This window comes from Herpailurus yagouaroundi, unplaced genomic scaffold, assembly GCF_014898765.1.
Source record: "Herpailurus yagouaroundi ecotype Mexico unplaced genomic scaffold, PumYag 530, whole genome shotgun sequence".
Lineage (NCBI taxonomy): Eukaryota > Metazoa > Chordata > Mammalia > Carnivora > Felidae > Herpailurus > Herpailurus yagouaroundi.
The window spans coordinates 2,320,740-2,334,784 of NW_024412747.1; the positions used below are offsets into that span (position 1 = coordinate 2,320,740).

Genomic DNA, 14,045 nt, shown 5'->3' on the forward strand with positions numbered 1-14,045 from the left:
GGCACAGCTTAACTTTATTTTTTTTTCCAGATGGATACCTAATTCTTCATAAAATATTTACCAAATAATTCACCTTTTACCACTGGTTTGAAACGCAACCTTTAGTAGACACAAATGCCCATATGTTTTTAATCCTTTACTGAACTTTCTATCTAGAAAAAAAATCTTGTTTGCAAATGTCTATCAGGGGTCCCTGTTTGCCAGGAAGGGTTTATCCATTTTTTTTTTTTAAGATACTCTATCTTTTCCTCCCCTGAATGACCTTTCATTGCTTTTCCTGAGAAATATCCTTACCATTCACATGTAGAACTCAACCTTTAAAGTCCCCCAGGTTTATATGGAACAATGTGCCTTTAGTAGCCATGACAATGAGTGGTTTCTCCTATCCCAACAGAATAAGAGACAATGGCTAATCCTTTTTGGATTACAGAATTCCTAGGTTCTAGTCAGTTCCAGAAGGGATGTGGCAAATATCTACAATTCATTTACACTTATCCTCCACAACATCTTAAAAATGAAAATCTGGAGATAGATAGATGGCATAGATAGGTACAGCTATGTATATTTACACAACAACTGTCATCAACTTAAATTTTAGGTTAAACGTGGTAAAATTCAGATGATCCTGTGAAATTACCCTTCAAGTGTTAACCTGCATAAGTATGGACAGATCAAGAACTGACTGAAGCTATAAAAATTACCTAGAGAATGTGCCAATTAAAATGAGATCGAGCATGGGGCACCTGGGCGGCTCAGTCAGTTAAGCGTCTGACTCTTGGTTTCGGCTCAGGTCATGATCTCATGGTTTGTGAGTTCAAGCCACACATCGGGCTCTGTGCTGACAGTATGGAGCCTGCTTGGGATTCTGTCTCTCTGTCTCTCTCTGTCCCTCCCCCACTCACTCTCTCTGTCTGTCTCTCAAAAATAAATAAACTTAAAAACAATTTTAAAAAATGAGACTGATCATTAATAGAAGAATAGAAAACACACTCAGAGAACAAACATGGGTTACACGTATTCAATCAGTGTCCATAGGACAGGAAGTTTTTTGTCATTATTCCTTCATTCATTTAACTATTCAATAAATATCTCCTGAACATCACTAGTGGTAGGCCCTGTCCTAAATTCTGGGGATAAGCTTACTGGTCAGTGAGGACTACAGCAATCGTTAATTACAATTCAGTGTCCTGTGTCCAATGAGATACGTAGAAAGCTATGAAACCATCAGGAGGATGCCAGACCCAGCTCTGAGGGAACTCAAGGTGACAATAATATTAGGATCTATCTTAAACTCTGACAATTTGATCTTTGAGGGCACACCCACTGAGAAATCTTCTGATTACAATGAATGGAGAACTTGACTATACATTAAGTGAAGGCCTTGAATGCCACACTGAGGGACTCACACTTAGGTGGATGGACAACAGACAGGTTACTGAGGATTATGCTCAGAAAGATAGAATTAGGGGCGCCTGGGTGGCTCAGTCGTTTAAGCGTCCGACTTCAGCCAGGTCACGATCTCACGGTCTGTGAGTTCGAGCCCCGCGTCAGGCTCTGGGCTGATGGCTCAAAGCCTGGAGCCTGTTTCCGATTCTGTGTCTCCCTCTCTCTCTGCCCCTCCCCCGTTCATGCTCTGTCTCTCTCTGTCCCAAAAATAAATAAACGTTGGAAAAAAAAAAAAAAACATTTAGAAAGATAGAATTAGAAGCTGTCAGGTCAGAAATGTACCTCGAAAAGGTTAATTTATTACTGTTTTAATAAACCTGCAAAGTTGTATGACCATCACTACAATCCAGTTTTAGAATATCTCATCTCACCAAGTTCCTCATGCCTGTTTGCACTCATTCCTCACTCCGAACCCACCTCCCCCAGGCAACCACTAATCTATATTCCGGCTCCGTAGATCTGCCTTTTCTAAAAATTATATATAAAAAGAATCATACAGGGGCGCCTGGGTGGCTCAGTCGGCTGGGCGTCTGACTTTGGCTCAGGTCACGATCTCGCAGTTTGTGAGTTCAAGCCCCGCGTCGGGCTCTGTGCGGACAGCTCGGAGCCTGGAACCCGCTTCACATTCTGCGTCTCCTCCTCTCTCTGCCCCTCCCATGCTCATGCTCTGTGTCTCTCTGTCTCTCAATAATAAATAAATGTTAAAAAAAAATTTTTTTTTAAAGAATCATATAAATTAGGATCTTTTGTGCCAGGCTTTTTTGACTCACATTAATGTTTTTTAGGTTTATGAATGTTATAATGTTTACCAGTAGCTTATCTCCTTTTATTGCTGAAAAGTATCCCATTGTGGAGCTACATCACATTTTGTCTCTCCATTCATAAGTTTATGAACATTTGCATGGTTTCAACCTTTTGACTATTACATATAATGCTTCTATGAAGATGCTTCTGCAGACCTTCATACAAAAGTCTTTCCATGGATATAAGGTTTCATTTCTCTTAGTTACATGTGTAGGAGTAGAATTGCTAGGTTGTTTGGTAAATTAATGGGGGTTTTCCGGTCTGTCTTTTATGTCATAGCCCTTCGAATGTGTGAAGTATTTCATTATGATTTCACTTGCATTTTCCTAATGAGCTATGATGTTAAGGATTTTATAAATGTGCTTGCTAGTCATTCATAGATCTTCTTTGGTAAAATACATGCTCAAATGCTTTACTTTTAATTGGGCTGTATGTACTCTTATTGTTGAGTTGTAAGAACTCTTTATATATTCTGAATACAAATCCTTTAGCAGGACTTCCCCTTATTTTCTACAAAGTCTACAAATACAATGTATGATATGTATGACATGACATAATTTATATGACATATAAGTATTTTCTCCCAGTCTGTGGCTTTTCTCGTCAAAAGTTTCTTCATAGTTTCTTCTGAAGTACAAAAGGTTTTGCTGTATATAAAATGCAATTTATTGATCATGTGTTTTGGCTTTATATCTAAGAATTCTATGCCTAATCCAAGGAGGTTTTAAAATCAGAGCAACAGATCATTTAAAAAATCTATTTAGTGAAATTATCAACCACCCCAAGTTCTTTGAATTGGTCTCTGTATTATTTGTATTAAAACCACTGTATCTGGTTTAATGCTGTTTAACTCACATGTTTAAGACGTTTAAAAGTCTGCTGAGGGGCGCCTGGGTGGCGCAGTCGGTTAAGCGTCCGACTTCAGCCAGGTCACGATCTCGTGGTCCGTGAATTCGAGCCCCGCGTTGGGCTCTGGGCTGATGGCTCAGAGCCTGGAGCCTGTTTCCGATTCTGTGTCTCCCTCTCTCTCTGCCCCTCCCCCGTTCATGCTATGTCTCTCTCTGTCCCAAAAATAAATAAACGTTGAAAAAAAAAATTTTTTTTTAAATAAAAAAAAAATAAATAAAAGTCTGCTGAGGAATAGGGGCACCTGGGTGACTCAGTCAATTGAGCGTCTGACTTTGGCTCAGGTCATAATCTCATGGTTCCCGAGTTTGAGTCCCACACTGGGCTCGCTCCTGTCAGCGCAGAGCCCAATTCAGATCCTCTGTTCCCCCTCCCCTCCCCCTCCCCCACTCACACTCTCCCTCAAAAATAATAAACATTTAAAAACAAACAAAAGGATTATATTGGAATGCATTATCAAAATATTAAAAAAAAAAAAAAAAAAAGAGTCTGCTGAGGAATGAGGGGAGAAGAGCACACTACAAAGCGTGCCCAGGGGAGCCTGGGCGAGGCTAGGTGTCCTAGTCCACGGCAGAGAAGAACAGAATAACGGAGCAGAAACAGACTACCCGACGGTAGGTTCCCTGTCTCTGTCTTAGTAACCGCAGATATCTGCAGTAACTTGCACATGTCTTCAGTAAATACTACTAGATTAAACAGCCGGAACTGGTCCATGTGGCACTGTAGTACTTACAGCAGACAGCCACAGGAAACAGGTAAACAGACTGGCATAGAGCCACGGAGGGAACACGAGGCACCCTGCAGATGATGAGCACTTGGTATGGAAGAGCCTGGTTAGAGACTGAGCTTTATTGCCTACTCATTGCTTCACTCATTCAAAGAACATTTACCAGGTTCTGGGTAAAGTCTGAAAAATGGTGGGTAAATGAGAAGCCCGCCCCCAAGAAATGCAGGGTCTGGTGGAGAGGCCATCCTGTGATTACACAAACCAGGAGAGGAAGTGTCTACGCTGAGAGATACAGAAGGGGCGCGTGTCCACAAAAGGGGGCCTTACTGCGTCAGGGAATGTTTACTGAAACCGCAAATGTTTCCTGAGGGAGCGATCGGAGATGTAAGGGATGAGAACAGGGCCCAGAGAGGAACCTCCCAGGAAGAGGACACATAGAAAGCCCTGTGCTGGAAAGAAATATGCAAACAGGTGAGTCAGAAAAGGCTAGTGTGATGGCAAGACAGAGAGAGAGTAGCCCTCCCATAGGATGAAGCTGGTTAGACAGGAGGCCAGACTTTGTAGACTTTTATACAAATTAAGGCCCTGTCTTCATCTAAAGATCGGTGGAAAGCTGCTTTAAAAGAATGTCAACTGTGGGGGTGCCCAGGTGGCTCAGTCGGTTGGGCCTCGACTTCAGCTCATGTGATGATCTCACGGTTCATGGGTTTGAGCCCCCACACCCCGTCGGGCTCTGTGCTGACAGCTCAGAGTCTGGAGCCTGCTTCGGATTCTGTGTCTCCCTCTTTCTCTGCTCATCCATCTTCTCTCTCACTCTCAAAAATAAATAAACATAAAAAAAAATGTAAATTGGGAGAATGACGTGGAGACCTAAGTGTTCAGAAGCGACCAGCTGGCTACCAAGCACGGAAGGAGAAGAGAGGAGAATGTATACATTTCCACTGGACCCGTGGGGAGTGCATGCCACTTTCAGATGGTTAATAACGGTAGCTTAGGTTAATGTGGTACCGGACGCCGGTAGCACGGGAGGGGCTGGAGGGCTAATCGCATCATTAGCGATGGAAGAAAAGAATTAAGTGGATGGACTAGAGGATCATTAGAAGACCCTGGGTGAGGGGAAAGAGAAGCGACTCTGAGATAGCTGGTGTGTGTCACGGGGGTGCTTCACCATTCGAGGGGAAGAACGCTTTTTAAAAGCCTGAGACTGGAGGGGTTAAACAAATCACAAAGTTTGAGGTACACCTGCAATATCCAAGCAATTTGGCAACAGAGTAAATTTTCTGTGCTGGATGCTTTGTTGGAACCAGGTATTATGACGGTGAATGAAAACAAAACAAAAGAAAACATCACGGCCCCTACCTTCATAGAGCTTCCGGTCCAATAGTAAATATTAACATATTAAATAACTCAGAAAGTAATACTAAAAATTGTGTTGAGAGCTATAAAAAATACTACAAGGTGTTATAAGAGAGAGTGGGGAGGTCATGGGGAAGGTCTCATCGAGGAAGTACATTTAAGCCTAACGGTGAGGAATGGGTAGGGAGGGGACTATTTAGGAGTAAGGCAAAGAACTTTCCAGGCCAAAGGAACGGCATATAGGAGGCAGGACAAAATGTGAATCAGTGGAGGGAAGAAACCACGGGGCTGGAACAAGGGCAGAAATTAGATACACTGAGAAGTGGGAGGTGTCAGATCGCCCAGGGCTTATACAGACCCATGAGGCTGGGACATTTGATTAAGTGCAGTGGGGACCCACCGAACAGTTCTAAGCAACATGTATATGACTGCATCCGGGCAGCCGAGACCTGCTGCTGTGCACAGAATGAATTGGAAGAAGCCAAGTGGGGGGGCGGGGGGGCAGTAAGGAGATTCTCGTGACAGTCTAGGTGACACGTGATGATGGCTCAGACTGAGAGGAGTGCTGTGGAAACCAGGGAAGGGGAAAGACTGGAGATACACTTGGGAGGACCTGATGATGGGTTGGATGCAGGGATCAAACAAAAGGAGGAGTCCAGGATGACTCCTAAGCTTCTAGTCTATGCAGCAGGATGAGTGGAGATGCCATTCACAGGGGACAAAAGTCTGTAGGTCAAGGTGCCTCAGACGCAAACAGGGAAAATACCAATTGAAGAACGGGAGACACACAGGGCAGGTGTCTGGGGTACAGATGTACATCTAGGGAGTTGTCCGCACCTGTGTGGTATCTGCGTGGGAGGAGAATGCCCGAAGACTTTGCAACAGAGAGAAGACTGAGCCCAGGACTGAACAGAAAGAATCACAATATTTAGGGGAGCCTGGGTGGCTTAGTCGGTTGAGTGTCTGACTTCAGCTCAGGTCATGATCTCACACTTCGTGGGTTCAAGCCCTATGTTGGGCTCTGTGCTGACAGCTTGGAGCCTGGAGCCTCCTTCAGATTCTGTGCCTCCTTCTCTGTCTCTGTCTGCTTGTACTCCCTCTCTCTCAAATATAAATAAATAAACGGTAAGAAGAGTCACAATATTTAGAGATGGGGAAAACTGTTGCCAGCAAGAGACTGAACTAAAATAAGATAAAAAACTAGAAGGGAAACCTGCTCTTTTACATTTTATTTATGTTTGATAGACAGAGAGAGACAGAGCACAAGTGGGAGAGGGGCAGAGAGAGAGGGAGACACAGAATCCGAAGCAGGCTCCAGGCTCTGAGCTGTCAGCACAGAGCCCAACGCGGGGCTCAAACTCACAAACCACGAGATCATGACCTGAGCTGAAGTCGGATGCTTAACCAACTGAGCCACCCAGGCGCCCAGGAAACATGCTCTTTTAAACAAAAATCACTCCTCTTCTCTTAACTGCTACTTTTCTCCCCTGGTTCCATATTGCTCCCCTTGGTGTCCCTGTGTCCCGGTTCCTCATCTCATCCCTCCCTACATACATATGCAAACAAATCACATTTCCCAAAAATAATTTTAAGGAAAAAACTACTTGACCAGAAGAAAAACACTGTCATAGTCTTCCTCGATTTTTGTTAACTTCCAAAGAAAGATTCTTTTTTTTATTTAAAAAAAATTTTTTTAACGTTTATTTATTTTTGAGACAGAGAGAGACAGAGCATGAATGGGGGAGGGTCAGAGAGAGGGAGACACAGAATCTGAAACAGGCTCCAGGCTCTGAGCTGTCAGCGCAGAGCCCGACGCGGGGCTCGAACTCATGGGCCACGAGATCATGACCTGAGCCGAAGTCGGCTGCTTAACCAACTGAGCCACCCAGGCGCCCCTTCCAAACAAAGATTCTATGCAAGTATACAATATGGTGATTAAAAATCATTATAACTTTCACTTCCCAAACATAAGTCATTTATTCAATAATTAAGATCGGGGTGGGTGCCTGGGTGACTTGGTCAGTTTAGCATCTGATTCTTGTTTTTGGCTCAGGTCATGATCTCACGGTTTCATGGGCTCAAGTTCCACATCGGGCTCCGTGCTGATGGTGCAGAGCCTGCTTGGGATTCTCTCTCTCCCTCTCTCTCTACCTGTCCCCCACTCATGCATCTCTGTCTCTCAAAATAAATACATAAGCTTAAAAAAAATTAATATCTGGAATTCAGAAAATACTGGGAATAAATCAGAAACTAAGATTTTAGGAACACTGGTTAAATTGGGGACAGGGCTTGGCAGGCATGCTGTAGCCACTGTGCCGTCCTGAGAGAAGGTGCCAGAAGTCTGCAGAACTCTACAGTACACAGACGACTATCAAATCTGACGTTGTCTTTTCTCAACAATTGGCACAACAACAACAAAAAATTCACAGAAGAGCATCCAAAATTCAAATTCACTTAAAATAACCCTTTAACCCCAAATAAGGGATATGCTGGAGTAATCTTTTGCTTCTCTGTTACTTGGCACTTCTCAGAATTCAAATGAATCAAGTGTTAATCACCCCCATGATATTCTTATGGCGTGTCAGACATGTAGTGCTCAAGGCTTCATCAGTATTCTACGATTTAGTCCCCACAATTCCACAAGGTAGATTCACTATGACCCCCATTTCAATGAGGGAAGAAAATCTAAGGTTCAGAAAAATCTAAGATTCCTTTAGAACAGCAAGTGCTTGAACCTATACCAACCAAAGTCAAAGTTGTTCTCTCCTTCTTTGCTCTGGAGACTTTCAAACAAAGGACTAAAGAAACTACTGTGCTTTCTCTAAACTACTGAGATTGGGCCAAACTTTGGAGAGGTGGGGTCTCTTCCGGTGCTAAGGTAAATTTTTAAAGAAATAGGTTAGGGGCACCTGGGTGGCTCAGTCAGTTAAGCATCTGACTTGGGCTCAGGTCATGATCTTGCGGTTTATGGGCTCGCAGTTTGTGAGTTTGAGCCCTGTGTTGGGCTCTGTGCTGACAGCTCGGGGCCTGGAGCCTGCTTCAGATTCTGTGTCTCCCTCTCTCTCTGCCCCTCCCCAGCTCACATTCTGTATCTCTCTCACTCAAAAATAAATAAACACACTCAAAAAAATTTTTTTAAAGAAACAGATTAAATCAGCTCATTGTAAAACCATAAACTATTGAGAATTGGCTCATGAAAAAGGTCATTAGCATTCACCATGGGCAACAGCACCATGGTACATGCACTCTGATGATTAATCAAACCAGCCACCAATGGCTCTTAGGAATGAGATCAGATTACATGCAGTCAAACTCAACACACTAAATGCAAATACAGAGATTTCTCCACCTCACTGCTTCCCAGGATTCGCCCTTTGCAATAGCTGGCCGAGTTGCCAATCACTAAAATTATAGGGAGTGTACTGCAAATTTAACTAAATTATCTTCGACCATGACCTTTCAATAAAACATTTTGTTGTCAACGATGGGCAAATGGTGAGCTGCTGTGAATTACTTATTGAAATGTACAAGCCTCTCATCAAGAACACAAAGGAAGGCAGGGCATCCCAAACACGGGGTACACAGGTCACAGCCATGCATTATGCATTCTTTATCACCGGCACACGCTGCGAATTTTTATCTTTGGTAGGTTCTCAACTTACTTGATTTGTATATATTTCCCTTTCTTTTTAAATCAATAGTAGAACCTAAACTCATTCTATGCCCAATATGTTAATTTCCATAATGCTAATTACTATCACATCTTTGAAGAGATATACTTGAACGCGAAACCTAGAGTGTGACAAGGTGGTTAAGTTTTATGTTCTGAATCCTTGGTAAAATCAGTTCCATGGAAGTAACTCCTTACCCTTCACAAAACTGAAACAAATAAAAACAGACGCAGCGTATAAGCCTACTAAAAGCATGAATTAGAATAAGTGACCCATTTGAACAAATGTAGTCCTAGAGGGTCATCAAGGACAGAAAAGGAATAAAAGAAACATGATAGTGCTTTCAAAAATATTTTCTGAACTTTGCTGTATTAAAATGTAACATTGTTCTCCCTCCTTTATTTTATACCACCTCATTCTTTCGTTTGCAATGGTTAAGTGGCACATTTCATGACAGCAATTGGCAGAGTCACTGAAAAGCACATCTGCCTTTAAAGATGACATGCAAGGGGCGCCTGGGTGGCTCAGTCAGTTAAGTGTCCAACTTCAGCTCAGGCCATGATCTCATGGTTCATGGGTTGGAGCCCTGCATCGGGCTCTGTGCTGACAGCTCAGAGCCTGGAGCCTGCTTCAGGCTTCAGATTCTGTGTCTCCCTCTTTCTCTTCCCCTCCATCACTCGCTCTCTGTCTCCCAAAAATGAATAAACATTAAATTTTTTTTTTATTTTTTTTTCAACGTTTATTTATTTTTGGGACAGAGAAAGACAGAGCATGAACGAGGGAGGGGCAGAGAGAGAGGGAGACACAGAATCGGAAACAGGCTCCAGGCTCTGAGCCATCAGCCCAGAACCTGACGCGGGGCTCGAACTCCCGGACCGCGAGATCGTGACCTGGCTGAAGTCGGACGCTTAACCGACTGCACCACCCAGGCGCCCCTAAACATTAAATTTTTTTGAAGATGGCATGCGAACAGTCTACAGTAGCCTTTCTCAAAGTGTGGCAAATGGTCCTGAGGTATCCTCTGAAAAAAAGACGGTATAGCTCAATAATTTGGGGAAATATAAATGGATTCCACCCCAATTTAAAGATTCATAGTACTGGAAAATCCATCAGTAAAAAATAAAAACTTATTTAATTATTTTAACTCAGCATCTTTAAAATGTGTTAGAGCTATCTGTGGTGAGTTAGAGCAGTGTTTCTCAAACTATCTGTGATGAAGGACCAATTTTCTTTTAATTTCTAGCCTGTAGTGGTCTGATTCTCTGATAAAGTACAAAAAAAACTTGTCAGAGAAAATCATGTGTTTTTTTTTTTAATTTAAAATGTATGTATGTAGGTATGTATGTATTTTGAAAAGGAGAGAGAGAGAGAGAGAGAGAGAGAGAGAGAGAGAGAGAGAGAGAATCCCAAGCAGGCTCTGTTCTGTCAGTTCAGACCCTGATGCAGGGCTTGAATGTGGCTCGAACTCACAAGCCATGAAATTATGACCTGAGCCGAAATCAAGAGTCGGACGCTGAACTGACTGAGCCACCCAGGTACCCCAAGAAAATTAAATTTTTTAAATGAAGACATAAAATACAAGCTTACATTTTGTAAATTATTTATAAATTACTGTTTATAAATTATTCAGTAAGACATAAAATTGCTCCCTTGAATTGGTATAAAAGTTTCTAAACACTTATTGTTAGTAGCTTTTCTTATCTTGTCACAAATCAATAACAATTTGTCACTGACCTGGTCCATGGCCCACACTCTGAGCAGCACTATATCTGATCACAGAGCCCTTGTGTTCTGTAACACCCATCTGTAGGATGCTCTTTGGGAAATACTTTATGAAGACATAAAATGACAAGGTCAAAGTCTAATTCCCAACAAATACTGATCCAATCCACCTGTACATTGTGAAAAGTTCTGACTTCAGCGCTGAATTATAAACTATATCGATACCTTGTTTGTTCCACGTAAGGCAGATAGGAAAACAGGAAAAGTTAAGAAACTCACTTCAGGGTCTCAAGCGACATCTGCAAATTGTAATTGCGTTCCTGCTCCGGTAGCTTGGAGAACTCCACCAGACACGGATGCTGTCTCTTATTGTCATCTCTAACCTGAAACAGGGCAGAAAATCCTCATGTAATAGTCTCCAATATCAGACACTAGCAACGGCAAGCCATCTGTGTGGTGGAAAGTGGAGGGGGAAAGTGGAGAGGGAAAGCAAGAAGGAAGCCCCAGCTCATCACCCTAGCAAATTCGCCCTGGAACCGCCCCCCGGCACATTAATGTTTGAGGTCAGTGGTGAAACTTGGCGTTCTCTGGGCCCCCTGTTCTGTTTGTCACAGTTCCTGGCCCCAGGCTCCCTGTTCTGTTTGTCACAGTTCCTGGCCCCAGGTCCTATGCCTGCTCTACCCGGACACCCACAGCTCGCCCCCTCAGCCCCCTCCCGCATTTGTTTAAATCTTATTTTCTCAACCAGGTTAATCCTATCCACCTTCCCCATGCGGCCATCTGCCCGCTCACCCTACACTTTCTTTTTCTTCCATAACAAATTCCACCTGCTAAAAAATTCTGGTCTGCTGGACCGATACTTTACTGTATTGTCTATCTCCTGGCACTAGAATGTAAGACCAAAGAAACAGGGATTTTGTTCTCTTTTGTTCTTTGCTGTATTCCCAGCACCTAGAACATGCCTGACACGTGACAGGCACTTAACAAATGTTTTGTAAATTGAAATGAATTCTATGTGAGAAGGTGCAGTGATGATTTAGTTTTCATGTATAGTCATTTTATGTGTTTAAAGCCAAACGGACTGGAGACGTCAATCAGCAGCATGACTGATCTTTGAGATGGTTCCAGTTGTTGATCTCACCCGCTGCAACCTCCAGATAACACAAATCATTCCTTCACCTTAACAAAATCAGCCTAATACAGGCACTTTTCACATTAATCCTTAAAAGTGTATATTAGCAATAAGAGTAAACAAAATTCAAGACTTTAGGAATCAATTAGTAAGAAATCTATTCTAGATCCTTACATTACTATTTTTTTTTTTTTTTATCTTCTTGGAGACCCAGGTGACACGGGCATTGGTCCCTGGTAGCACCAGATGACAGTCATATGCTGTTAGGGTACAAATTACTCCATGGGAATAATTACCAGTTTCTAGAAACGCCACATCAAAAGTGTGCAAACGTGAGCAAAATTTTTTTTAAAAACCTCTTCAGGCATCACTATGTTAAAAATAACATATTGTTTTTTCTTCCTGGTGATCTTTACAAATGAACAGGACTTAGGCAAAAGCATATACAGTATGTACTTGACTAAATGTGTGACTCTGGAAATGAAATCTAGAATCACAGGATTTTACATGAATTCTAAACATAAAAGTGGAAGTGCATGTGTCCAAGTCCTGATACTCTACTCCCCATTTACATTATGTCCTCTTCCCCTCTATTATCTATACCAGAGAATAACACTACTGTCCTCTCAAAGGTCCAAGCTAAAAGCAAAAATCTGCCCAGACTTCCCTCCCTCTCTTATCCATATCCGATACTTGAACTCTAAAACACGTCTTGCAATCATGTCTCTCCTTCCCCACTGCCAGGCACACAGTTGTGAAACTCACCATCTCCTACCTCAGGGACTGTTAAGAGCCTCGGCAGATCTTACAGCGCAAACAGTTCCAGACTAGAAGCTAGAAAATCTGGATCCCAGTCCTAGCTCCTGACGATCCCTGTGACTACTCTCAAGGCCCTTCCCTCTGTGAGAACTCTCAGAGGAGACATCATCACCCGTAAAACTGAAATAACACATAGCCCAGCGCACTGTTGTGAAAATTTAATCCAGGAACCTGTGAGATTGTATGTGAAAATGGAAAGTGAAAATGTATTTTTCTAAATAATACATAAATGTGAGGAAGTAGAGTATCATACAGTATTACTGCTAACATGGGGTATCATGCGGTATCACCACTAACGCTAATCCTAAATGTTCTTTATTTAAAGCTCAATGCGATAGGGGCGCCTGGGTGGCTCAGTCGGTTAAGCGTCCGACTTCAGCTCAGGTCACGATCTCGCGGTCCGTGAGTTCGAGCCCCGCGTCGGGCTCTGGGCTGCCGGCTCAGAGCCTGGAGGCTGCTTCCGATTCTGTGTCTCCCTCTCTCTCTGCCCCTCCCCCATTCATGCTTTGTCTCTCTCTGTCTCAAAAATAAATAAACGTTAAAAAAATTAAAAAAAAATAATAAAGCTCAATGCGATAAATTACGACAGAATGAATACACCCATTTCTATATTCAGTCAAATATAAGAAAGTACAATCTTTGGGATATTTAGACTAATAACATTATACAAATAAAAGTATTGTCACAGTCCTGCTAAAAATAAGTCTAGGATACATGGAATCGCATAGGAAGTGCTTTTTCTCCTTAATCTAAATTTTACTGACAAACTATAAACGGAGATCTTTAAATACGAAGTTGGAAATATATTCAATCATTGTATCTCAGCCTATTTTCCACCTATGAAATCAACTATGACCCTCTGCCCACAGGCTCCGTACTGACTGCTACACACAGTTAAGACTAAAAGAAGTAAAACACCAGGCAGGGGGAAAGAAAAATGACTGATTTCTTTTCATTTTCAGCTTTCACTCTCAATTTCAATGAGGTTTTTTTTTTTTTTTTCCAAGTGGCTTAGAAATCAATGCTTATTGTCTGTATATGTTAACCTTGATTTAAAAATATAACTTTCAGCCTAAAGAATGACAACTTTTCAATGGTCTATGCAACCAAGCCATCGTTCAACAGACACGCCAATAATGTTGTCCCCTCTCGTAATGAAAAACTGGACAAAAACTAATACGTAAGGGGAAAAAATCAATCTAATCGATTCATGTTGCCACATAGCAGGATGAGTGAGAAAAAGTTAGGTTGTCAGAAAGATGTATTAACAACTCTGAAAATAAATTTCAAAATTACTTACCGGACCATACTGCCAGCCAAGTTCAATTTTATTCATAACCCAGAGTTCATGGATATTCTCTGCCAGTTTTTCTCTTATTCTCTCCAGGTGAGGAGGTAACACAATCTAAAATTACAAGAAAAGAAAAGAAAAGAAAAGAAAAGAAAAGAAAAGAAAAGAAAA

At 42.1% G+C, this 14,045-nt stretch overlaps 1 protein-coding gene across 13 annotated transcripts in view; it reads right to left on the bottom strand.

Annotated features, from left to right (window-relative positions):
* Window positions 1–14,045, bottom strand: part of RYR2 (ryanodine receptor 2) — a 768,472-nt gene that overhangs the window by 312,677 nt on the left and 441,750 nt on the right. For all 13 annotated transcript variants that reach the window (XM_040464903.1, XM_040464902.1, XM_040464892.1 and 10 more), the window contains 2 exons: window positions 13,884–13,988; window positions 10,912–11,015 (listed from right to left, as the gene is read on the bottom strand). In XM_040464903.1, coding sequence (XP_040320837.1) covers window positions 10,912–11,015; window positions 13,884–13,988 — 209 coding nt within the window. The remainder of the gene's footprint in view (window positions 1–10,911; window positions 11,016–13,883; window positions 13,989–14,045) is intronic.